The sequence below is a fragment of the Brachionichthys hirsutus genome, chromosome 8 (assembly GCF_040956055.1).
Source record: "Brachionichthys hirsutus isolate HB-005 chromosome 8, CSIRO-AGI_Bhir_v1, whole genome shotgun sequence".
Classification (NCBI taxonomy): domain Eukaryota; kingdom Metazoa; phylum Chordata; class Actinopteri; order Lophiiformes; family Brachionichthyidae; genus Brachionichthys; species Brachionichthys hirsutus.
In genome coordinates this window covers 4,865,088-4,892,797 of record NC_090904.1, presented here as the reverse complement: position 1 = coordinate 4,892,797, position 27,710 = coordinate 4,865,088, and the positions used below count along the sequence as shown (strand labels likewise).

At 40.7% G+C, this 27,710-nt stretch overlaps 1 protein-coding gene across 1 annotated transcript in view; it reads right to left on the bottom strand.

Moving 5' to 3' along the window:
* The window catches only part of kif5ab (kinesin family member 5A, b), a 32,105-nt gene extending 5,315 nt beyond the window's left edge, over positions 1–26,790 (bottom strand). The window contains exons 1-17 of the mRNA XM_068742049.1: positions 26,662–26,790; positions 14,425–14,512; positions 13,261–13,334; positions 12,830–12,934; positions 12,541–12,589; positions 11,378–11,433; positions 10,685–10,772; positions 10,441–10,565; positions 9,437–9,541; positions 8,193–8,341; positions 7,009–7,157; positions 4,989–5,203; positions 4,528–4,596; positions 3,266–3,472; positions 2,012–2,158; positions 932–1,120; positions 575–692 (exon numbers count right to left, since the gene is read on the bottom strand). Of these exons, the coding sequence (XP_068598150.1) occupies positions 575–692; positions 932–1,120; positions 2,012–2,158; positions 3,266–3,472; positions 4,528–4,596; positions 4,989–5,203; positions 7,009–7,157; positions 8,193–8,341; positions 9,437–9,541; positions 10,441–10,565; positions 10,685–10,772; positions 11,378–11,433; positions 12,541–12,589; positions 12,830–12,934; positions 13,261–13,334; positions 14,425–14,512; positions 26,662–26,790 (2,062 nt within the window). The remainder of the gene's footprint in view (positions 1–574; positions 693–931; positions 1,121–2,011; positions 2,159–3,265; positions 3,473–4,527; positions 4,597–4,988; positions 5,204–7,008; positions 7,158–8,192; positions 8,342–9,436; positions 9,542–10,440; positions 10,566–10,684; positions 10,773–11,377; positions 11,434–12,540; positions 12,590–12,829; positions 12,935–13,260; positions 13,335–14,424; positions 14,513–26,661) is intronic.
* Positions 26,791–27,710: the final 920 nt, after the last annotated feature.

The window sequence follows — 27,710 nt, the reverse complement described above, 5'->3', positions numbered from 1 at the left end:
GAAAAGGAGAATTGATGGCATTGTCTTATGCTAATCTGGTGTGTTATCAATGATGTCTGCTGATAACATTACGGGTCTCTCTGCTTCACATCAGACTGTGAGTTCCACATCACCTCCAGCACTTGGTTCTAATCTACCGCTGTAATTACCTGGGCACTGTCTGGCTTGACTGTGGAGTAGGGCCAAAATTGATTTACTCTTAAATCCACAAGTAATTTAATGTAGTACTGTGTGACTCTTCAGGAAGAATGACCGGCATTGCCTTCGGGACTGGTTTGCATCCAGGGAGGATCTGCAGACAGCTGGACTTCACGGACATTTCAAATATACATTAATACATTTTTTGCTGGTGCTATAGACTGTTTTGGAAGCCTAAGTTGTTCATCAGTGTTTATTCTTGTTTTTCGCATTCTTGACAGGAAAGACAAGCCTCTGGCATGGACTAAAATTATCCATTGAAGCCAGTAAAATTGCTTCCAGTGAAGAGTCAAAGGCAGTTTTATTACCAATAAAGAAAGTGCATATTTTGCTGTCTCTTTTCATTTTTATTTATTTCAAGGTGTAATCATTCTACCTTGAGCTTGGAGTTTGGCCACCTCCTCACTCAGAGCGTCATAGCTGTCCTCCAAGTGTCTCTTCTTCAGCGCTACAATCTGCATGTAGTCTGTCAGAGAGCGGATCTTTGCCTCGTGCTGAAAGTCAGAACAGAATTTATAATAATTAGTAGAAAAAGACATATCATTGACTGTGGAATGGATATAATCCATAAAAAAATATGATCATTATTCACTTGGAAACTGGTTAAAAGTGCAAAAAAAATGGTGACAGCGAATATTTCAGTGGCTATAGGTCTAGGTTTTTCCATGTAAGTATCAACATTTCGCTCTGGATTGAGAGATTTATGTTGTTGGTCCTGCCAATCCTCCCTCACCTGTGAAACAAGAAGATGGCACGAGGACAGCTCTCTGCCCGTCTCCTCCATCTTTCGGTGGCACTCCATCTGAAGACTCTCCAGGTGACGGCAGCGCTTCACCATGGACTTCACCTCTGACTTTATCTTACTGATATAGAGGCGAGCAACTGTGAACTCCTCCTCGATCACACCAGTGATCTCCACGGGCTAGAGATAAATGAAGTGGGAAGAAGTGGTGATAGATGAAAGAGCTGCGATAGGGTTTGGTTCAGATTGAGTGTTGGGGGGGGGGGGGGGGGCTCTTTCTGCCATTATAGCTATGCCTCCATTAAGTCAACAGCATACAGTTTAAACACACACATATTAATTAGACATATGTCTGTATGAAATGATGCAGAAGAGATTTAGAATCATCCACTCTATCTTGGGTCTTAATATTTTACAGTGTGATACGGCTTTTCTGAATGAATCTAAAGTCCCATCAGATAAGTTTAAGCATCCCACCAGCATTCCCGTTCCTCGTGTTCCAAATCCAAGATAGTAATCTAAAATTGGAAAGTGTTTTGTCCTAGTGGAACCTGGACACTTGAACTCTTGGTCAATTAATCTACATGAGGGTGCATCTTGACTTTTCCATTAGATTTTATTATCTAATTTTCACATGATCTCCATCACAGTGGTTGCAATCACCGTGCTTCAGATACCGGTGTAGATTGTCTTCACAGCAGTTTGAAAGTCTATTAAATTGTGGCAATGGCAGTATTAGCCTGTGGGGACCAAGTAACTCTGATGGGTATCAGCATTGTTGTGGTTTCCAATCATTGGGTAGCATCGGATCTCATGTTAATTACTTTATAAATGAGATGCTAATCTTATGTTTGGGCATTTATTTATATTCAGACATAGTTTGTGTTCAATGTGAAGGTCCCAGAAGTGTGCATGTATGGTGAATAGGATTTTTTTTTTTTAAATAATGTTTTTTAATACAAATGATATCAATTGTAACCAAAAAAATAAAAAATAATCTTTGGAATGTGACTGCATAGAAATATGGGGATTAAATATTTAGGCATGCTTGTTTGTCTTGTTGTCACTCACCAGCTTGAGGTCTCGGTTTCCAACAATGGTGCTAAACTCGCTCAGGTCCCTCATCATGCCGTTGAGAATCTCAGCAATACGTTTCCTTTGGTGGCTGCTCACTTCCTGTATATGCGACAGCTCCATCTCTAAAGCCATTAGGTGAGCCTGTTGGAAGACAGGAGTGAAGCGAGAGAGCAAAAAAGAGACAAAAGATGAGTGTCAAGCAAAGTATGTAACAATGAGTATGAGAGATGGAGATGGGAAAATAACAGGGTAATAATAATAATAAAAAATTGTAGCCAAGAAACTGAGATAGAAGAATTGAGAGTCCTTTAACTTGAGCGCTCCCACGGCTATGAAACACTGACCCGACCTCATTCTCGTCCAAGACGTCCAAGAAGGAAAATTAAATGGCCTCCAAATTACAAATCAATAAACAATAAACGATCAAGATGGGGTTTGATAGCATCAGCACAGAATAAAAGAATGTTGGAGAGTGACTGATGAGCTTCAACACCCCCATCGCCTCCTCTAAACGGCACTGTAGCCCCAGTGGGCTTGAACCCAATGAAATAATTGGGGTTCAATTTATACAGGTCTGATTCAAAGACAATTCAAAATCAGGGAGGGCAATATTGTCATAAGTGGAAATGTCTGTTTTTGGATGGGACACATCTGTAAATAATCCCAGTGCTACCCCAGAAGAAAAAAAAAAAAATCAGCTTTCAAAATTACAATTTTGAAATCATCAAAGAGGATATCCAAATTCAACAGCCTGGTACTTGGTTTAGTTCCGTGCGACCATGAGCAAGAACCATTTCAAATATATCAATAGCTTGGGAACTTTTTTGTCCAGTGGTGGCGTGACACACACCGTGAAGGTTTTCATTTTATATCAGTGGATCGGACAATGCCACAAATATTGTACACAAGCTCCTCTCTAATGGAGTATTTGAGTGACTGCCCCAACGGATCATCAGTCAAGCGAAAGGAAGCCGTTTTTCATTGTCTCCACATTCCCATAACTCAAAAGGGAAACAATCACCAATTTAAAATGCACTTTTTTTCAATACATTAAAAGCCTCCTTCCTCAAAGATTGACATATGTCTGATTATAAATTATGTTGTGTTAAATAATTATTTTTTAATTTCCTTTTTAAGATTTGGCTTTGTAGGTTAACTGTGCCAGATGTATTTTACAATTTAACAAAATGGATCGCTGGCCCCCCATGTCAAACTGAAGTTATGAGCTAAGCTTGAAGCAAAACCTACCATTTTCTTTGCAAGCTCCTCAGCCAGTAGTTTGTTCTGGATGCTCTTCTCCTCCAACTCCGCGCTCTTCTGGTCATAGTTGACTGCCAGCTCCTCCAGGGCCTGGAGAACTTCCTTCACCTCAGACTTAGCAGATTCATTCTCCGTCTGCAGCCTGCCAAGCTCTGACTGCACCTTTTCACTGTCACCCTTGGATGATGCCAAAAGCTATAAGAAACAATAACAGTTTTAAAAAAAAAAGATTTGAATGCGCATAGCTACTCATAAAATATCTGATTTAAAAAGGAACACAGATGGTCGACTGTTGAGCAGAATCCTCTGCTGTCTTCACAAGACAAGTTATTCTATCTCGTGTTGTTAATTAGAGGCAAAACAGTGTCACGCCATAACAGGAACAGATGAAAAACAGTCCAAATATTGACACAGTCAGAGGTGATAATGTTCTGTCCTAATGCTGCTGGCTTGCATTGGTTCTGCTGCCTCGCAACATGGGTTGGTTTGCTGAATGGAACTCATTAAATGTGGATGTTCCTCCTCCCAGGCTGCCCGTATGCACCATTGGGCGCACATTGTGCTGGAATAAATGGATGTAAAATGATATTACCATACACAAGCTAAGGTTGGGCAGTTACCATGATGTCAGTTCAAACCCCAGCAGGCTCATTTTTGGAATATGAATGAGCTTATTTATTTGGCGGTTTGTACTGCATGGCAAACCTCGCCTCAGGACGCTTAGCTCGCTGTTTTAGCTCCTGCTATGAATGCATGCAGCATGCACGTAATTACATCTTAACTCTGGTTCATCCAAAAACACACAGTCAGACCTGTTTACTGCAGATTTATGTGAGAAAAGGGGCTGAAAATCCTTCTCTCTAACATGCAACATTTCTAAAGGTAGCGATCTCTTCCTTTATTCGTTTATCGGCCGTTATGTTGCAGCTCTTCAGTTGCTCATCAATCTTTTTATTGATTAGTCCAGCAGTCATTTGTTTCTGAGCCACCAGTGAAACCTCTATTTTAAGTGATGTGAATGCACAAATCACACTCAACAAACAATACAGTTTTATGTGTCTTGAGTCAAATGCTCTCTGCCACCTGAACACTGCTTTTTTTTTTTTTCCTCAGCCACCTTGAAGGTGAGTTAGTATAGCTCACGGATGGGTTCTATCCGATCGGGCTTCTGATTGCACCATTTTCAGCTGCTGCTAACTACGGGCCATTTAACCAATCTGATGAACGGATTTAAAAACGAGGGCTTCTACCTCTTCCTGGTCGAGCATCTGCTTCTTCAGTTTCTCCACCATCTGGCTCTGGTGATTGATCTCATCATCCTTCAGAGGCAAAGAGACATATGGAATAGGAACAGTTCATGTACAGTGTTATTGATTTACATGCTTTGGTTACAGTACAGGCACACCTGCTTCAAGGTGTTGAACATGCGACATATTTTATCAGACGTTGTATTCTACATCTTATTTCCCATGTGAAAAATCTAGAGAACAACAAACATAAACCGAAGCCCCGTTAAGCACAGCACAGATCTGTTAGTAAATTACATCTTTCATCCTTTTTAATGCAAAACATTACTATTCCCTCAATGACACCTATTCCTAATAGTAACTAGATTAGTTGCTGCTATGTGCCCGATCCTCAATTCATTATCATTTATAATACGTGAGTGGCATGCATGACTCTACATCACCAAGCGTCATCTGTTCATCACCTTATCGTCCATCTGTTTGTAAAGCTTGCGGATCTCCTCCTCATACTTCTGCCTCTCCTCCTCAGAGATATGAACCACAATGGAGGAGGCAAGTGAGCAGGGGCTGCAGGGGCTGCAAGGGTGGCAGATGTCAAGAAGCGGCTCCTCGGATTCATGAGGCACCAGGGGGATATCCTCTGATCCTGGAGTCACATCCTCTAACTCAACATCCTCACCTAAAGTTGAGGGACGAAACATAACATTTTTGATGTTGTTCTTATCTCTTTGTATATGTCTCTGGTTTGATTGTTTTTCTTGAAAAGCATTAACAGACTTATGCTAAAACAGTAAATCTGTTCTGTTGAATTGAACAAAATAAATATAGCCCCCTCAAAAAATAGTACATATACAGTACAGCCTTTTCTTATTGATTTCCTGATAAATGCAAAGATCCTTTCACATAAGCTAAATATTTAACATGCCAACTAGTCATATTATTCACGAGGACAGACACAGCCATACTGTTTCCCAAAAGTACGTTCAGTTTTATTAAATTGTTTTCTGGCTTTTTCTCTCGAATGGCATACAAGGAGTTAATAGTAGAAATCAAGAGTTTGCATCTTGTTTAGGCAGCCAAGCACTCGGTTGGTGTATTCTGTTATGCTACAGTATTTTATTTTGTGAGATCAAATATTCTTGCAAGCACTAAATGCTGACATATCAATCAGTGTTTTTTTATATATATGATCACTATGAGTATTTTTCCACCATTATTTCAGTGAGAGATCCTAATGCATTTGTTTCAAATGCTATTGCTCTGACAACTATTGTATTGCATTGTGTCAATTAATTGTGCCTCCCTTTGAGAAAAGGAAGAATAAATGAATAGTTAGACTCTTACAGTAAATCTACCTTTCACATACTCTCGTCCATTTTAAAGTGCCACCTGTCTGCAGGGGGACTGGAGAAGATGGAATTTAATTTACTGTGTGAGACAGCTGTTCCTGCCTTCAAGCCATGCCTGACTAAAGACTCGTGTAATGCGGTGCAGTACGGAGGTCAGCAGCATTCATCCCTCGATGCTCTTAGCCTAAGAGGGGGGTGAGTGGAGGCAACTGTGTTGTCAAAATGATCCATTACGAAATTAAAAGCACTAAATTGTGAGATGCATCGATGAAAAAAATGAAAGGAGAGACTAAGTTGTTGTTTTTTTGTGTCTGTTGGAGACTGAGCGTAACTAAGGGGGATGAAGCAATACATTAAAATCATTTTCAGTGATGGGTGTTCAATAAAGATCTGCAGGAGCTTTTCAAAAATTCAGGGAAAATAAAAAATACACACAAAAATCTTCATAAAAGATTTATTACACAGCTTTGAATGTCAGCCCATCTCTACCGATGAGAGGGCTGACAGTCGAATGGGCCCACAGTCCAGTAGGGAGGGCGCTTCGAAAGGTGAGCACCCAAATTAAGAATGAATGTGTTCAACCTTTACATATGCGTGCATGTGTGTGTGTGCACAAACGCAAGTGTATGGGTGCTGACAGAGCAAAAGGATCAGAAGAGGTTACGACGATCCCTAGGTGTGATTAGCGCTCACTGCTATGAGGATGATTTACACATAATAAGCCATAAATCAGGCATCCACGGTCGCCTTCAGCACGGTGTATGGGGAATGAAAATACACAAAGTGTCAAATGTGAATAGTCAGACAAAAACCAGACAAAAAGGGATTTTTAAGTTTACGGTTTTTGGCGCAACTTCAGCAAGTCTGTTTGGCTGCTGTCCTAAATCATCCACTGTCTGGCGTGCATGCAGATGATATCACATGAAGTTAAATTCACACTTAAAGCAACTGAAAACTAATGTCAACAAGCCATGATGCATCTGCCTGCAATAACAGGCTGATTACATATCCCATTTGTGGAGGTAATAATATTGTTGCTTATTATCTTAACTGTTAGATATAAAATGTTTATAGCGATGACTGTGCTTTCCCGACCTGAAGACGCACTGATTCTGTGTATCAGTAACAGTATTACCGTTCCTCCAGCGGTTCAGTTCAGCTTCCAGCCTTTGAGCCGTCTCCTTCAGTGACCTGTTCTTCTCCTTTTCCCTCTCATATTTCTTCTTCCACTGCTCTGCTGTGAGCTCCAGATTCACTGATACAGTATTTCTAATGGTCTTTGCTCTGATTGATATGGAGAGAAACAGAGAAAGAGCGGAAAAGAGAAGAAGGGGAGGAAATGGTGTGAGGGGGGAGACGGAAAGGAACAAAGAAAGAAAATGTGAGAAAACAACAGAGCGCAGAGGAACTACCAAAAGAGATTTAGCTGCTCAATGGAAATGATGTTCATGGTTATAAATGTATATGCAAATTGGCTTTTTGTGACGCATGTAGGGAAAGGGAGGCACTAAGAGGCAAAAACCTTATTGCACCAGACCTCATTACACATATTAACATCAAATTGAAATCACACAATTCATCAGAGGATTGGGAACTGTATGTGTTTATAAATTATTACTCAGTTGTGGCGTTATAGATGTCAAACATTCATAATTCTGCAGCTGTATCATTCTGCTCCAAATGTGAAATTCATATCACTTAATTTTACTCTGTTGGGAAAGTACTCAGTGACATTTAAAATATCTGCTGTGGTTTCTGTTACTTGCTTTTCTTCATCATATATTATTTATTTCACCCAACTGTCATGTCAGTCTCTGTTGAAGAAACCCATAGGTCAGGAGAAAAACAAAAGACTCCAGATGCATAAAAATTCTCTTCTTTCGGGAAGATGTCTTTCTTCTCGTCTGTGCATTTCTGTGATTTGACAGCAAACTGTAGGAATGCAAAGTTGGCAAGAACACAGATGTCTGCTTCTATGACTGCAGAAACTCCAGAGGATAAAAGGAAGGTTTTTTAAGCAATCTCAGCACAATCTGAAACCCAATTACAAGGGAGCCCTTGCCTCTGAAGAAGGCTGAAGTTGATCAAAGCAAAGTTCTCCCTGTGTCTGCGTGGGTTGTCCCACCACCAAAAGCCATTCAAATTAGGTGAATTGGTTACACTAAAGTGCCCATTGGTGTGTGTGTGTGTGTGTGTGTGTGTGTTAGGAAGATGAATGAATGAATGAATGAACAACATATCTGAGCTGAGCATAAAAACATCCTGAAAGCTGAATCTCAGTGAAACAAACATAGAACTTGAAGCATGGATGCACGTTACCGTTGGCCGAACATCAAGGTGGATTTGGTCTCTACATCGTTGTAGCTGGAGGGAGAGCAGCATATGAACATGGTGGTGCGACAATTCCCTCCAAGCGAGTCCTGCAAGATGCGCGTCATTTTGCTGTCACGGTAAGGCACGTGGGATTTCTGAAAAAGAGATCACGGAAAGAAGAGAGTGGAATAAAGATGGCATGACAAAGACATTAAAGCATTAAAAGATTGAGGATGAATCTCAATTTCTGCATCAATATTTGCACACATTTCTTTTTACAGGTGTTCTCACGCAGTACTATGAGCATCTTCAGGAAGAGAGAGAAATATGTATTTATCATTGCTGCAACATTCACTGTATCACCTTGAATGACACCATGACCTTGCTTAATGAGTTCAGATTGAAAGCCAGCAAAGCTCTGAATTCTTGTGAGGGATTCAGTCAGAGCCAATTCATTGGACAAGGAATTCCATGTGAGGTACATTGTAGGTGATGTAATGTTTTATTTGCTACAAACTGGGAATAATTTAGGGGTTAATAGTTAGCTGGCATGCTAATAAAGCATTATTCCAAATTAAACTGCAATGACTCCATAATAGAAATAAGAGGATTTTGCAACATCCTGGCTTATATCCAGCAACAACACTTTTCTTATCGCTCTGCCACTTTTGAAATTATTACTTTCCATGCATGATTGAAAGCAAAATATTGTGTTTGACGTTTGCATTCTTCCACAGACTGCAGTGAAAAGGCATCATTCACCTGTGCCATTCTCATGATTTTCAGGTAAAAAGCTACCTCCTTATGTGCTATAGCTTAACACAGGCACTGGTCAGTGTCCCAGAGGCTCACTGAACCCAACAAACGTCTTCCCCCTAGTTTCTGCAAGTAAGCTAAATGTCGACAGATGGACATGAGTACTGATAACACCTCAGCGACAAAGTAAGTAATTATATTCCATAAAACATTCAAGGCATTTCTCTCAAATAGGTTTAGCTTTATTCCTATAAATAGACTGGGCTTATTTACGCAATATGACTTTGAGCAACCACTGTCGCTTAAACAAGAGAAAGACACTCATCTAATTTGTTCAATAACATCACTGCAGCATAATGTCCCTCTTGTAAAACAGATTGCTTTGGCAGCAAGTATCACATCTGTTAAAACAAAGCAATTACAAGGTAAAGCATGAGGCAGCTGTGGTGCTCCAGAGGCCTAGTTAAGAGGCGGCGAGGATGTTTCCAACGCACCGTTCCCTCAGCCAAGGCTGAGATGACGTTCCCCAGGGCCGATAGAGACTTGTTGATGTTCTTGGCCTCATCCAGCACTGCTCCCTCTGCACCCGTCTTACTGACCTGACACATGAAATATAGGAAGAATGCGTTCACAATGTGCATTAATCAGCATTAAAAGCATTGATCTTCCTGTTATACTTCATTTAAAAGGTACTATAGTTCCTTGATGTTCATCTGACCATTACCACTACTACTTACTATTACTGCCTATGGCCTCCATTCAAACAAATAAAATTACTGACTCAGAAATCTCTATTTGCTGTCATCAAACTTGACCTTTTTTAAAGAATATTTGACAGAAATAATAGGCCCATCAAAGAAAGCACATTCAGTCTGCCTGGCATTTTAAAAGTCAAAAACAGATGGGAGGCAGAAAGATTCTTCTGCCTTTTGAAAGCATTGATGCAAGACTCAAAGAAGAAAGGCATATCACATCATGGCATAATTCTTTTGCAGCTCTCAGATTTCATCCTAAAGACACTGAAACATGGGGACAGATAGTTGTCTGTTGCTCCCCTCAGTTTGACCACTCTCAGCTGAAACCTCTTTAAGGGCTGAACTGAATGGGGATTACAAATCAGTTTCTCTTTTTCTCTGAAAATATTTGTCTGGCTCATATTAGTGAAAATTATTGGAAAATTCATAATGATCAAACATAAATCTTCATAAATGCATCAGAGAGCCCTCCCTAGAAATAAGGACGGATCCTCCCGTCTCGGAGACAGATCCCTTATGAAGCAGAATTTAAAAAAATATATAGAGCACTGACTGAGAGCATAAAAAAACCAACAATAACTGACTGCTCTCAAATGCTTTTAGGGTGACATGCACTGTGTTTCTGGTTCATGGGTGTCTCAAAATGCGTTTCTGAGATGAAACCCAATGGTTAAAGGATCAGTGAATGCTGACAGCTAACAGCATTATTGATGTCTTGAGAAAAAAATAGTGCATCATCCTACCTTTTCGCTCCCAGCCAGATCGACCAGGTATAGCTTTCCACACAGCTTCTGCTCTGTCTCCACATTTTCTTGTTTAATGTTAATGAGGAAGATGCTGTGGCTGCGAGAGCTGTGCTCATTCATATCTTAAAAAAAAGCAAGTAGAGGAGAATTTAATGATGTGTATTAGAAAACAAAATTCTGACATGAAGCTTTCCGAGAGCATGAGCATCAGAACATTGGATAGGTCAAGTGTTTGACTCACTGGTGACAGCAACATGACGGTTGGCCTTCCCTTCATCTATGACATCCATCACTTCCTCGGGGCTGGTGACAAATCGCTCTGTGCAGCCCTTAGTGAAAGACGGACACACAAACATTAACTCGTGCTTTAAGGAAATTAATATATATGTCCCTCTTACCCCCTCATGGGGTCGTATTTGTATCATCAAGCTCAGGTCCTCTACCAGATGCCTGGTTAATATTTATGTGCCGTATCTTGGCTCTTCCTAGAACTGTGCTCTTCTCGACTGAGGCTTCCGATGTTTTTCCTATAATCTGCTGAAGCCACCCTCTCAGTTGGAGGTCCACCGCCCCGAGTGCTCCTACTACCATGGAGACTATGTTAGCTTTGACCTTTCACATCTGTTCCAGCTGTTCTTCTATCCTTTGGAACTGTGACAGAGCTCGTATCGCCACATTTATCACCACCGCCCCCTTTTGCTCTTTGCCCACCACTGCTATGTCTGGTTGGTTAGCCATCAACTGTTTGTTAGTTTAGATCTAGAAGGTGATGTCCCGCAGAGCCTTGGCTCTGTTGTTCTCAAACACCTTTGATGGTATTTCCCATTTGGATTCTGGTACTCCTAACCCATTACAAGAGTATAATAGTGCACTGTTTTCCTCTATAAATGTGTGAGCAGTCGACCCAAATCTTGCCAAACGGCGCTTGACTCACCTTCACATAAGGGACTCTGTGTTTGTCTTCATGCACTGACAGGTTGGTTTTCGTCACTAGAATGTGAGGGCAAACGAAGAGAGGTCATTGTCTTACTCCAAACATTATCTCCAAACATTATCTGATCTGTGAGTGTGTGTTTGTGTGCAAATGAGAATCTTCATATATTCTTTGCTCTTCAGGGTGGGGGGGGGTGTAATATAATCAATTCAATTCAATTCAGTTTTAATCAGACCTGTCTATGCCCCCGCTGTATAGGGAAGTCAGTGTTGCATGTTTTCAGTGAAACTAAATTATTTTGAGCCACATAGAGGTTAAGCAGATTCCCCGGAGCTAATGCAGTGAACGGACAAGTAAATGCTGCCGCTAAATCCTGCATTAGTCTGCACGGATACTAAATCGCATATGTTAATTAAATCTAACAACAGGGTGGAGGTTTCTTCTTTTCCTATAGCGAGTGTGTTTCTTTTATCACCATACAATCACATTTTCTGGGTGCTGTTCTCTGCACTGCCTCAATCCATCTTGTTTGTTGTTGACTATTTTTTGCATTGACCGCTTACATGTTCCTCGGCTACTACAAGCTCACCTGCAAACAAATGGAAGCTTTACCACTGTCTCTGACTCACTTAAAGATGTAATCACAAAAACGCCACCGACAACTCCCTGTCCAAGCCTCGCTGTCATTTTATACTACTATACAACCATCTGAAATTTTGTGGCGCTTCTGTGTGTCTACACGGACAATTATGTGTCATCTAAAACAGATATACACATGTATAAGGATGCTTGTTGGTCATTTAACTTTTAATTTGAGAGTTGTCCTAAATCACAATTATATGTGTGACAACAGTGAGCAAGGGTTCGATTCATTTTTATTTTACGAACAAAATATGAAAACATGGTGAAGGCACATTTTCATCCTCTCAGGCTCTAATCATCCGCAACATCCTATATAAAATAAAAACCAGACTGCGTGCGCACTGAAAGTTAAAAGCCAGGGCTAACAAAGTCCATAAATCTCTGCTGCACGACGGCAAGGTTACTGTACCTAAGTGCAGCTATAGGAGATTTAATTGCTAACCGTTTGCTAGAAGACAAGTGTAGAGTATTAATAATAAATGGGAACTGTGCAAAGCCATGCATTTCATGTACAAACGCACCATCCAAGAGGTCCCGAATTTTATCCATGTAGATCTCAAAGTAGGAAACCTGCAACAGCAACAACAACATGGGGACACTGATTACATATAGAGACTAAATGTGCAGGCTGTGTGCAATTTTGTAAAATGATGTTGCAGAAATCTGCTCTCATCTATGTTTGAGGCGGTGTTGTCATCTCTTATATGACTACAGTGTCGACGGCAGAAAAGCACAACAAATATTACAGGATTAAAAATGGACAAATCCACATTCACAAATAAGCTGTCCAACATGGAAAGCGAGGCCAACCTTTATGTGGAACTCCAGGTTCTCATCCATGGAAAATATATGTTCAAAAATGTCCTCTGAGATTCGGGGGATGATTCCCATTTCTTCTGAGTCATGAAGGTTCCCCTATGAGGAGAGCGGGACAGGATAGGAATGACATATTTAGACTGAATGCTGATTCTGGAATGAATTAGGTGGAGCAAATTGTAAATGAAAAGAAGAAATCCTGCTTTTTGACATGAGAAAGGGAGAGAGGTTATTCCCCAGAGGGAGTTGTAAAGAAGATTAGTTCTAACAGAAGTACGATAAAATGAGAGAGGAAGACATGGCAATGATGGATGGAGATATGTATCAGGGCCAGCAAAGGAGCAGATACTTATACAGTAGGTACTACACAAATGTTTGTGGCACAGCAAGAAGTCTACCAGTTAAAATATTTAGCTCCACTGTACCTCCATGGTGTGTGTTTTTCCAGAGCAGGTCTGCCCATAAGCAAAAATCGTCCCATTGTATCCACTCAGTATATCTATAATTAGAAAAGAGCGGGGGCGGCATGTTAATTATAGAGAAAAAAATATATAGAATAGCAATAAGACACCAATAAGAAAACGGATTGTAGTGTGTAAGTGTGTAAAGTCAGGAAGGTAAAAACAAAAAAACGTAAGACAAATACGTTGATGTCAAAGTCAGCTCAAGCTCTGCCTCAGAAAACCTTTATTTGATTAAACTTGGTCAGATATGCAGCATCTACCTGTAATATTGACGTCAACAGCAGTGCAGCACCAAGGAGCAACTATCCTATGTTATTCCCTCAATTAATGTAATTGGAGACACAGCGACTCTGCTGCATGCCTGGATGTCATCGTGCTGAGAAGACAATTAAAGCCATGTATAATGTAAATGAAGAAAAACATATCAGGCTAACCATAAAGGCTCTCATATCGAAATAGGAAGCGCCCTCACCAACAAGAACTAAAGAGGAGATCACTAAACAACAGAGACCCAGAGGGAAAACACGACAGGGAAAGACCAAGCATGTTTAAAATGAAGACAGACAAAAGGACAAGAGCGCAAAACAGAGTAACAGATAAGTGTCCAAATATTTATCTGTCCTTGCTTACTTCCATTTTCCTCTGACAGATTCCAGCTCTCATTTTTAATCTCAGTCTCTCACTTTTCTAAAGGCCCAACCATGAAATTTTCCAATACTAATTTCCAATACCAAATTTATCTTGCATTTTGATTTCCTTCTCCCTCTGCAAACAAAGTAATCTTCACACCAAATCAGTCTTTGTCATGAATCCATCGAAATAGTTCCACACTCGAGCGTGGCACAGAAAAGGGCTCTTAACAGGAGGACAAAGAGGCAAGGAGGTGTGCTGAGGCTGACAGGGGATGCTAATGGACTCATTGTGAAAAGCGTCTTTTTCATCACTGCATTTTGATCCATGATATGATAACCATTATGAAGAGTGCTTTTCTCACTGCTTGCAAAGAATGCAACCATCGGCTGGACCCAGTAAATTGACAACGCTGAGGAGAACCTGAGGATGCTGGGATTGTACTGCCAGCGTGTGCCGTCTGTATTCAAAAATGTTAACATGCTTGTGACTCACCTTTGACAATCTGCTTGGCGCAGACATTGTAGATCTGCTCTTGACTGGCGTTGGTGGGGAACACTTGGTCAAACACATATGACCTTTTCTGTGAAGACCAACACAAACACACTTGGCTATATGACAGTAAAGGAATACTTTATTCCCAGCACTCATCCACCCCTCCTGTGATTTACTATGGACTCCTGGGCAGCTTGTGACATCAAGCTGTGTCCATGTGAGTGTGTCAGCCATTAATGGCAGAGGATGCATACTGTAACCCCCCCCCTCCCCCCTTCTTCTGTGTCTCTTTCCACAGGCATGGATACTGACTGAAACATCTGATTTTATATGCATGTATTCTCTGCCGCATGAAGCTTTGGGCAAATCTAGACAGAGAAGGAGAGTGCTATCATGTCTAAGGTGAGGCCATTAGCGGCAGCATTGAAAGAAAGGAGTGAAGAGCAGAACTAGTGTGGTGGAGTAGAGCAGAGGACTGATGGAGTGAACTGGACCGGTCCACCTCCACCCCTGCTCCATCTCATTCCCGTAGTGGGATTTGAAATCAGGGCCATTTGAACTATGCCACCGTGTTGGTGAGGAAACCCCCCAACTGTAGCAATAACAAAAAAGTTTGATCAAATCTGTATGCTGCACGGACCCGGAACCTTCTGGCTGGGAGTCAAGTGTGCTACCCTATCAAACATTATGATAAATAGACAGTAGCATTGTTGACTTTAGGCGAGGCACTGGTTTCGAATCCAGAGACGGGGTACACCCTGGACAAGCCGCCAGTGTAGGACAATAATGGACTATAAATATATCTTATGTAATCTGCATGTACAGTATCACAGACAGGACATTTATATTGGCCACAGCAGCTTTACAGTAGTCCTAAGGGTTTCATAGTGAGTGGGAGCATCATGTTGCATAAGTAGGGCATTAAATCCAAGCAAGCTCGGTGAGCCTTGTTCTACTAATATCCTCGTTCTAGCAGAGAGTAGATTTCTTTCTACTGGGGAGAAATTCTTATGATTATTTGTATTATTATTATCAAGATAATATCAATGTTGATGATTCAACAGCAAGAACGAATACTAAAAAACAAACAAACAAGGATTTAAACCATTAAGACATGAAAAGGAAAGGAGAAGTGGAGCGCTTCAATGAGGTCCCACTCATTGCTCACCATCTTTCATGACATTTAGATTTTTGATTAATGTTACATAACATAGTCTCAACAAAATGACATTTTAGGACATGTGAATCCATACAACACAAGCGAATGCTGTAAACCACGCTTAAACCAACATGATCTGGGATTAAATACATCCTTAATCCCCTGCCTCACATAAGGCCCTGCTCCTCTCACACCGTTTTGAATAGCAGAGTCAACAAGGAGAAACAAAACCCCATTGCACACATATTCATCATGGTCTTCCTTTGATTAATGAGTTCTGCGCCGGGCTTTCATGGATGGCTGCTTTGATGGCTTGACACCTGATTTATCGACCTCCTTTTGTTTTCAAACACATTTATTATGATTGTGTTTTAATTTTAACAATTCGTTGTTGAGGCAAATTTGCAGAGACAGCAAATTCACAGTTAGAATTTTTTAGATGTGAGATGTGTGTTAATTGTAATGCACAGTTAAATCTTGGCTGTAGCAGAAGACACCCATCCAACAGACTCACATGCACATGGGTTAAGCTCAAGCCAAAATGTACAATATAAACATGAGTTGAAATAATATGAATGATACTCATCAAAATACATAATTATAGATTTTTGATTTCTTTAACACTGCTTGGCACTATTTGATCAAATGATATACTGACGCAACAAACTGATATCATGTCAAAGAAGTTACTCCGATTTGATTTAGTCTTGTGTTCATGTTGCCCCATGACTTCCTGTTTTATTATAAGATCTAACTCCTCTCATTTCAGGCAACTTCCTTCCTTCCCTTGTGCATTTCCCTGCAGTGTGATTGCCCCATCCTGATTGTTTCCACCCCTTCACCTTGTGTATACCGGTAGTTCATCTCATTTGTCCTATGCCAGTTCGTCTTGTCCCATCTGTCAGACTACCGGTGCCGTTTCCATGCCAACCTCAATGCCAACTCAGATTTTGTCTTTGTTTCCAAGTTCCAAGCATTGTCAGGTTTTGTGTCTTTGTTTATTATTTTGCTTTGAATCTACAGTTACATTTTGTATTAATTAGCTTTTTGTTTTTTTACTTGTGATTTTTATTTGTACTTTTTTAATAAAGATTGTTTACTTTGCCTCGAGAGACGTGCATTTGGGTTCAAGTCCTAGTTTGGTTGTGTTGATATTTTAAGCTTAAACTTGTTTTTTCAGTTGACAAAGATAATGTTTTTCTTTTTTTTTATATTGCCACTCACTATAAACATTCTTGTTTCCTGCCCACAAAGCAGGAAATATACAAATTGTCAGTCCCAAGAGTCGTAGCTGAAAGCCAGGCGTTACTGAAAGACATCGAGGGGGGAATATTTCCAGAAATGTCCTCCCACTTTGCAGTATTAGATGTCCGCATAATGATTTGATGATGAACCAGAGTGGAGAAAGCTTGTCAGAATCCAACTATTTCTCCTCCTTTTCTTGATAAGATGAAAGAGCTGTTAAATGTTGTGTTCAAGTGCTTTTAAACACTGCTGCAGGTATAAAGAAGCTTCCCATCAGAGCTAATTGGCGCTGGCTCGGTTAGCAATGAGCTACTTGTAATGCTGCACACATCCAGGGTGGGGGGCTGGGGTGAGGCGATGATGCAGTCTGCAGTGGGCTGGAAAAAAAAGAGATGCTTTACCTCTATCTCTTTTTTCTGATAGCCCACCATTAATGTGCTAATCTCATTATGTGCTGCATAAATACGATAGAATACTTGGCACTCTGTGTACGTGTCCATCAACCTGTTAATTTGGGGACACATGTTTGTCTGTATATTTTAACATTTACTGAATTATGGGCAGTCACAGCACTATACGTGTGAGTACAAGTACATGAGAAGCTAATACATCCAATAATGCTTGACCATGTTGAATCCACATGCCCTGTCAAGCCTTCAATCTGTGTGCAAAAATACAAAGAAGTGATGGGAGGCAAGCAAAGAAAAAAAGGAGGGGGCACAAATGAGAGACAGAAGAAAGGCTAATTAAAAAACTGAATGTCGTTGTCAATGTGCAAAGAATAGTTGAACAGAATAAAGACACTGAGTGAGTAGAAATTATGGGAGCAGAAAAATAAAAATATCCATGCAGCAGAAACAGAGACATGCAGAGGAGGTGGGGAACATTCACCGAGACTGTCGCCTGAAGCCGAGGAAATGATTTCACAAGACTCGAAAAAAAAACAAAGAGAATGCAGGGATAAAGGGTCACTGGAGCAGTGGAATCTAAATGGAGGTATTTTAGTTCACGGCATTTCAAGATGTTCAGTCAGGACATTCGGCCTCCATTATAAGTAAATGGGAAAATTCAGATTCATTTGTATCCGAATTGCTCTCAAAATGTAATTGGATCTAAATTAGACAAAGACCCATCTTCAGATTTATTTTTCATCAAGATCCATTCAGCGTTTTTCCATAATCCTGCTAAAAAGTATGACAGACAAACGCAGTCAAAAACATACCCTCCTTGGCGGAGGTAATGAAGAACTGACGATTTTTCCTTTGGCATGCTGCATAAACATCCCTAAAATTAGGCGTAAGCAGCAAAATGTCCTTTCTCTGCATGTGAATACTTGGTGACTGCACTTACAGAACTAACCACACACATTTAATTCCCATTCAGAAAGGTTGCATTCTTGTCTCATCCCTCCTGCCTATAGTTCCATATGAAAACCCCCTTCCCCAAAGAAGGAGATGTAATGCTGAACTGAATGAGTCGATAAGAAGATTAAGCATACATTCACTCCTCCTTCATGTTGGTGGGCTGTCAGGCCAACGGCTGCTCATTGTTTGGTCCGTGGTTCCTTTGCAGCGGATTGGTGTTTGGTGTGCAGTATCACAAGAGAGGGGCTGAAGGAAAGTATTTTCCCATCGGATTCCAAATCAGGCTGCCCCAACAAACTCATTACCGCTCCTCCCTTCTTCACGCACAAACACACAAGCAGTGAGACTGACAGGATGATGAGCCCAGGCTGCCAGTCTGCACCATTCGTCAAGTTAATCAGGCTTCAAGCCTCAGAAAACATCATTAGTAATAACAGAAATCCCAGCACGAATGAAAAAGCTCCAGTCACGCTGAATTACCAAACATTACTGTAGTTCTTAATTTACCCTGCTGACAAGCCTGCATGGGCAAAATGGACTGATAATGCCCTGAGGGCAAAGCAGCCTTGCCTCAGATACGCAATTCAAATGCAATGATGGGCGATAATTTATAAGTAACAAGTTATCTCCAATGCAATACATGATGCCTGGTTGTTGTTTTACTTAATCACAAGCTTAATGAAACAAAGTTTACCACTGAAGATTGTATTTTCATCTCTCAGCTAATAATCTAACTTATTTTCCCCCGACTCAAGTTGTTCAATAAGGAGCATGTTGAACTGGAGCAATTAGTCACCGATCAAAGTGGAATATCCTGCATAATTTACCAGGATGAATGAGGGAAGCTGGATACAGACGAGTGGAGAACAGAGGGGGGGGGAAGGGGACGAGGCTTCATCCGCTGAGTTTCAGACAAGAAAATAGGAGCGGCATAAAACTCACGATGGACATAATGGAATAAGAAACAGAAAAGAGCGTTGGAGCCTCTCATCAGCATCACTGTGAGGAGACAGACCTGGCAGGAACTGATGACGATAGTCATGACAGGGAGACAGAGGTGGAGTGAAGGCAGCCATTAAATGTCTATTCATGTTAATGCTTTTTGTTTCTGTGCCATTTTCTTCAATTCATCCACTTTTGTTCATTTTATTTTAAGTTGTGTTTCTCGCCACTTTGTGAACGGAAGTCAAAATTCACTCTGTCTCTGTTTTCATCTCCACCAACTCCTGAGGGAAATCTCTGGCTCTTCAGCTGCTAAATACTCCTCCGCTATATATCCCACCTAGACCCAAGGGTGTGCAAATGGGGGGGGGGTCGCTGAAATAAAATGCCTTATTATGAGAAAACTGTAGAGGAACCAAAACAGTTAACTGGTCAAACAGCTCGATTCAGGAGATAATCTCTGCAGGTTTACCACTCATACCCTTTTATATATACAATTACACATTTAGGGTAAGGACTAATTCAAGAAATGGGTAGACATGGGACATTTTATTTTTCTCTCTGTTGCTAAGAATTAGATGAGATTCATCCCACTAACCAACAGCTACTTTGCGGAAATGAACGCTAAAACTGCCTAAATACTTTGTATCTTCTGCGTTTAATCATGCAGTGTTTAAGTATAAAAATGACACATTGGTCTCTGCGAGACGTGACTTTGTCACCATGAGGATTCCAGGCAGCCAGTGAGATACAATATGCTAATGATCAAGATTTAGAGGTGCTGATGAGCAGAGTGTATTAACCCTCATTTCCATTCTTTATGACACGCTAATCTAAAAGGCTCGCCTGTCGGCTGGACCATTTAAATAATTCCAATTCAGCAGCAGACGTTCACAAAGTAAAAAGATGTGAACATTTACTTCTTCAACGGAGTCCAAAAACATCCAAAGTTCTTGTACATTGGATTTCAATGAAAACAAATGTCAAGGTTGAGAACTGTTACATTCTAAAGACAAGCACGATAGAAAGTCTTATTTTTCAGCTGGCATAGATGCTGCAATGTTATTTTGACTCGAAGATGCAAACTGCGTTGAAAATAGGTCAGGATCACATAAACAGCCGAGAGATCCCAGAACATCATCTAAAGGCAAAGGGCGTCCAAAGCAAAAACCCGGTTTTGCAGTGCATGCAGTGTTCCTTTTTTTGCCACCCTCTCAAGGTCTTCATCAGGATAAAGAGAACAAGAGATGTTTTGTACGGAAGGGGAGCTCCATTACACATTTGTTTAGAAAATAATTTCTGCCATAGGGAGATTGAAGTGGATACCAAATTAAGACTCGGGCCTCCCAGGGGAAATATCATGGAATATATTTAAATAAACTTGACAAATAAATGAAATGCTTGACAAGAACTGTGATCACGAGCCTCAACCTGGAGCAAAGAGGGTTAGGGTTAGGGAGTCAAATCCAGAATGGGGTAGATCATTGTTGTGACCTGGAATTTGAGAAGAAATATGGACGATAAGGACAAAAATATGGCAATTTTTAATAAAGAGCCCTATTTTATAACATGGGACAGTCTGTGAGCCCACCTTTAGCTGTCCTCCCTCTGAAACTGAATAAGGAATGGACTTGAGGAATGCCAACTTGAAGTCATTACCTCTCTGCCAGCCTACAGCCCCCTCCCTTCCTTCAATACAGCCTGCACAGTCCAATCAAAATTAATTAACACACTGCACAGGATCACTCCTGGTAGCAGCTTTGTCTCAGTGTGTGTGCTGTTTGAACGGGGAACAATGTCAGGCACATTTATCATTCAATTCAGTATTGGATGATAAATGTGCCTGGGTGTTTTTCTTCTTCTCTCAGGCAAGTAAAACCAAAAAAAGGCTGAAGTGCTAATATAGCCCTGAAAGTGTAAAATATCCCAAACAACACCAAAACAGGTGAACTGGAAATTGTATCCTTATGTATTAAAGGGTGTATGAAGTCATCCAGGAATAGTCCACAAATATGGACTGTTGGCGAAGTCATGTTAGCAAACAAAGCACTTAACTCAGCCATCAATCGACTACCAATAATTCAATCTATATGAAACTGAGTCAACTGCATTGATTTAATTTAGGTAAGAGCTCAGGTGGAATATAATGCAGGCAACCATTCAAGCAATGAATGCAGATGTCCAGGTCTGCTAAATTTAGAAACAGAGGTCAACCCTCAACTCTCTGATCCTCGAAAGCCAGAGAGCGGCACAGGCAGTAGCCCACTAATTATGGCAAGAAACGCCATCAAGTTGTTATTGATCACATTGTCTGAGTGAAAAGGATAAGAATAGAATGAAATAGATCATAGGAGAATAGGTTATAGTGAAATATATAAAACATATCTATCAACACCTGCATTAGCCAGCATTTATTAAAGTCTGTGAATATAGGGGAATAGCTGGTAGAAAATGAGTAATCGAATAAGTAATGTTAAGTAGTATTTAAAAAAATAGGCACAAAGCAAATTTGCAGCATGGTTATGGAGCTTTTCTACTTAATTAGCCACAACTAATGAAAGGGCTGTGCACTGAGTTTTGTCATTTGTATAATAAAGAGCCTGTAGAAAGTCAAGCAAACAATATCAAGAGTTTGCACAAATGTAATTAATTTTAAACTCTGGGAGATAAAAGCATTGAATTAAGAGAGTGAAAAAAAAAAAGTAATTGTGTAGTGATTATTGGTGTAACTACCGGTAGCTATACAAAGCAATAGCTTTCTGCAGCCTGGAGAAGTGCTGTCATTGTCTCGGCTTGGACCCAGACCAAGCTTGAAATGAATGTTTGCTATGTAGACATGCTGTTTAATTACAATCCTTAAAAGTATCAGTCTCCCAAGAATGGCACATTATATTTTTGCCTCTTTTTCTTATGCGCAATCGCGGCAATGTAAATTGCTTCTCAATCTTACATTGTCTATGGTGAAAGTGATTTTAAAGGTTTACTCCTTGATTTTTAGTGCAAGCAACAGAATCACCTCAATTTAAATTATTGGATAAACGTACAAGTTTATAAAAGGAACTCAATCATTTAGGACAGTGTACTTGAAATCATGGATCTCCTGTGACAGTTAGAGGACTCAGTGACCTAGCGGTAAATGTCAGTCGTCTCAAGTGTCAAATCAATACATTGCGACTACTTGAATGAAATCGGCGTCCTTGACAAGGACAGGATGCTCCTTTTGACTCCTTGGAATTTTACTCATTCCTATCTGAGGTCTGAGGACTAGCAGATTGTACAGATCAGTGTTACATAGGATATAAATAGAGATAATTGGGTTCCATTAAAGAAAAATAAAAGATGGAAAAGGATTACAGATAATACTGATAATCAATAGGGGATTTTTGGTAGGGATATAATATTTACTACCAATCTTGATGATTATGAGCCCAGCACCTCACCTCCACCAACTCCCATTACCTTCAATAACTCACATGATTCATTTGAATGCACCAATCCACCAGCAGCAATCGCTCAGGACTACTGTGAAATATATGCTAATAATTAGAAACTTCCATTTCCCCTTAAATCTACAGTAAAATAGCCATTTGTGTTTATTTTTCAGGTATTATGTAGAACAAATGTGCTTTTGTTTCATTGGGGGTATTTGTTTTCTAGGAAAAAAGTATTATATTTTTCAACTCCTGGTTGGAGACTTAGCAAATCGCAGAGCAGCTGCGTCTATAATCCTAAATTTAAATCTAAGATGAAAGACATTTTCCTGACAAAATATTGACAAGAGGAATCATTTTTGAGTCCAATAATCTTTCTTTTCCCCATTTACTTTTCTAACATTTTATTATTCCATTGTTTTATAAAGGTGTTAAAGTAAAAAAAAAACATCTCATTGAAATTCTCTTGCATCTTGCGTTTTGTATTTATTTGTACATTTGGAATTGAGGTCATCCAAATGTAAGGAAGAGTGATCTGGTTGCATTACCAGAACGCTGTGATACATGGATGACAGTAACAAACATTTTTTTCAACAGGCTATTTGTGACTAAATTGTGATATATTTATAGCATCAACTGCTTGAGGGGCTACATGTGAAAACACGTGTGTGAACACGTGCACTTGATTACAATGCACTGCGCACAGAGGGCAGACATGACGAACAGGCAGCATCATGGGCAGGACCGTGGCTAATGAGCAGAGCGCAGCCCGTTAACGTTCCCCAGAGCTGAAAGCCTGGTATTCACAGCCTACTTCTGTCACAAAAGGAAAAAAGTGTTGGCAAGCTGGTACATGCTTATCTAACCCCACCGTGCATGCACGTCAAGAGAAAAAAAAAGATAAATAGAAGGAAATGAGAGCAAATGGCAAAAGAGTGTGGCTGCTGATGAAATCTGTGTCAATATAATGTTATTTATTTGTCATATATGAGAGGAAGAACTGGCAGCCATCACTAGTATGGATTGTGGATAGATAAGTGGGTCCTTTTATTCACTGAAGTAATGTTAATTAATTTTTTCCCCCCTTGAAATATATAAAAAATTATCTCAGCATGTTGTTTTTTTCATTTTGTACATTCTCAGAGCTCTCAACGAACAGCCGTGAAAGAATCGTTACCAAAATCTCCTGACATTTGTTCTCCTGAATGACAGGAGCTTCACCGGCCTCGACACCATTAAAACCAGCGAGCAGCCTCTGCTGATCTCACTGAGACCACAAACTGAGCTCAGTTGCTCAAGTCCTCCCCAAATTGCTGCTGAGTCATGGGGAAATAAGCAGCAGGATCATTGTACCGTAAAATATTGAAAAAGAGGGAGCGAGAAAAGGAAAAATAGGGGGAGAAGATGAGGTCTGATCTGAAGGGGCAGCTGGTTTGATGGGAGATACTGTATGTGCACCTCAAAGACGTGCATTGAAGAGGTGAGCCCTTTGGATCCTTTGGTTAGCAACGCCCGTTGCAAAAACATATCAATCACAAAGTTATTGATAAATTCATAAATTAAAGAATGCAGGTAGATGACTTTATGCTGAACCGTTGACTGTTGGTTCCAACAGCAGCTGTTTTGTCTTCTGTTCTTTACCATGGTTCTTTGTCGAGATACATAGAAGACAAAATCAGCTCTCAGGTGAGGACAAAAAAGAGCCAAAGCACGAACAGAATCCACAAATAACATTTATTTTACGATTAGAAATCTGTGAAGTTTTATCATTAAAAGCTGAATTTTGAAAACTATAGCAGATGGAAAAAAATAAAAAATATAATTCATTTTCATAAATCAGAGAAAATGCATTCAGTAGACCACAGGATAATTCTAGTGGAAAGAGCAAACCCGTAAATGAAATGTATTATGTTCAGTGCAATATACTCACGAGTCAAGATTTTTCTAATCCTCCTTTCTTCCTAAAGATGTACCCAAGGCCTTTTTACACCCTGGAGTTTCTATGGTTAACATGTAAGCAAACAAGAGAGCAGCAGCCTGGGAAAGGGAATCCATCAAATGACAAATGGTTCTTTAATGTGCTTTTATCAGTTAGACTCAGGACTAACTCCTTATATCACACTGTAGTCATATGTGCAGTCATTCAGGGTGATGGCAGACAACTTGGCAAACAAATTGCAGCCGGATAACTTTTTTATTTGCATTTGGTATGTACCGGTACACATTGTGCCTGCAAGCAAGAAGCAAATGTCCCACACTTGGGCTGCCTCTGTGGTGGCCTTGATCTTTCGTTTATTCATAGAACTGGGTCAAAGGTGAGTTTCCTCATGGCTATCTTTTTCTGAACCAGCAGATTGGAAGAGACAGTCTAGCCTCTGTGACAGTGCACCTCTTTGCCTCTGTCAGTTAAAAACTTCTGGGAGGACTTGACAAATGTTGGGCCATCGACACTGCAGAGATCCAAATTGTTTTTATCAGCATAGTGCAAATACACAACACAGCTTCATGCCCATTGGCCTGCTATTTTAATTCCTGATGCAATCTGACGCGGTGCATCATTTTAAGCTCTCATGGGCTGTATGTTTATGACTTCCTCAGAGAGTATTCCAGTGCTACAAGAGAAATGCTACAACTTGAAAATTCACACCCCTTTGATTTACGTTCATTCAGACAGATGAAGATTGCTCACATTACTTTGTTATTAAATCAATTAATCTGGAATTTGCAGACCATATGTAGTACAAGAATGACTAAATATGTTTGTAGACATCGCCTGATTTGAAGCCTTCTGCTACTATACAGACGTGTAGCTGGGGAATTACAGCGACACAGCAACAACATGTTGTCTTTATATTGTGAAAGGTAGCAGTTATCTGACTTTATTTCTTCACGCAGTTTCCAGGCTTCTCATCTGACCCTCCCCTTCCCTATTCAGTCTGAATGGAACAGAAGCAGTGACATCAAATATACCAGATGAGACAGTGATGCAAGAGTGGAGTGTTGAATTTAATGCTGAGGGCGAGCTCGCACAATCTACAAGAATGAACAACCAAATGAATTTTTCATCCTTCTGCTGCCTTTAAATGCACCCAGAACACATTGTAATAAAGTCGCTAGGATCGACAGGGCAATCAATGATTTCAAGCAGCAGCGATGACAGCCTGTCATCAAAATGATGCGAGCATTCAATCTGCTGGACATCCTCTTTATACAACCAGAATTGTGTTGTGTGTTAGACCAAAGAAAGCTGATGGCTGGATCTCTCTCCCTGGCTGTGTTATGGGGGCAAAATGCATGAATAATAGACAGTAATATGTGCATATGTGCCAATTTGTGTGTGCATGTGTGTTTGTATATTCCATTGGTATTAAGAGCACTCAGAATGATGAACATTTATATGCTGGTTCATTTTCACTACTGCTCCAACAACAGTTACAGCAACCATCAGCTTTTATGCATTTTTGCACTAAAAACCTGTCTCCTGGACAGATAAAACAGACACAGCCATAATTGTGTTTCTCATTGGGTAATGCAACGCCACACCTGAACATTCAAACATCCTCTAGTCTAAAGGACTGCAAACATCTGCAATCAATCCTGCATCATTCCCTCAGTCATGAAACGCGCTCAAATTTAGCAGACAAATGAAAAAAGGAAATACGGAACCAGGGCAAGGGATCACAGAGGTGGGGGTTTACACACCCAAAATCATTTGCCCTTCCCAAACGCATCATTTTGGAGTTCAGTGCACTTGGTTTCACCAAGAAAGGAATGATTCTGACAAATCAGCTAAAGACATGGATGGCATGTAGTATATCTCGTCATTCAAGGCTCCTGGATAACAGGTATGGCTGTCTGTGCCATCTGACAGCTGCGTCGCGCTTTAATTGCAATGGAAGCAGCAGCACACCTGAAAGACGCAACGTGCCGATCAGAGCACGGAGGCGATACTCCGTTTGATCCCCGTCAGACACCTTTAAATAACGCAGTCCTGCGTTTGGGTGTTTGTTCCGAACGCCGAGCGTCACCCCTAGCGTCCATCGTGCGCACGGAGAGGGGACGGACAAGGAAGGGATCGTTACGAATAATAACTTACCCCGAAGATCACAGTGTCGTCCCTCTGGAATATTGGGATGAACTTATCTCCGCGAATAATTTCGGACTTGTTCAGCGGACGAAATCGACACAGCACCTTGATGTTGCATTCCGCGTTAGCGTCAGCCATCGTCGAAAATAAAGATGTAGAAAAGAAAAAGTGGGTATATACGCTTCCAAAAGCTAAAGAGAGATGTCTTTATTTAACTGAAAAAGAAAAATACCCCCCCTTTGCGAGGCTTTTCCCTAAAGCACCGGGAGGTCGGCTATATCCACACGCGTAACGAGGAAGGCGGGGTGGAGCGTTTGGATGAATGGGCACCGCGAGTTTTTTGGAAAGACCACAGCCAAATGCATTAAAGAGACGTGAAACGAATGGGACAGGAAGCCTGTTTTTTTTTTTTTTTTTTTTGGGAGAATGCCTCTTGCTTCCGATGCCTTCGAAACAAACTCAGGTGCAGTTGAGAGGCGGAGAACAGACGTGGATGAAGTGCGTAAACGGGAGTATAGTCCAATGTGGTCCGCTCGGCTGCGTCTGGATCGGCTGCAGGATGCTCGGAAGCATGCCTTGCATCACCGCCACCCGTGCTCTCTCACTGGGGGGGCGGGGCGTGAACAAGTAGTGACTCTCATCAGCACCACTGGGCACGGGGATCGAGGAGTCAGGAGAAGAGATGCGACTCTGCATTCTGCAAACGCGCCAGCACCGACCTCTAGAGGGAAGTTCTCACCGTTCACTTTCAGTCGCACACAAATCCTCAAATTATGAACGGATATATTTACTGTGATTGATAGTTTACGAGAAGAGCATATGATTTTTTTTTTTTTACCACAGGTCTGCACCAGACTGGTCGTCATGGCAATGCTATTTTGCATGACAAGCATGGGGAACCAAAGGCTCAATAATGTGTGTCCTGGGAATTAAAGAGGTACTCCAGCAATGCGGCACCACATTCATCAAGCTGAAAGGGAAAGCTTGGAAGCCAGATTGAAAGAAGAAGATGCAGAAAGTCTCCTGATTGCTTGACCTTTAATTATATGGGGGTCAAG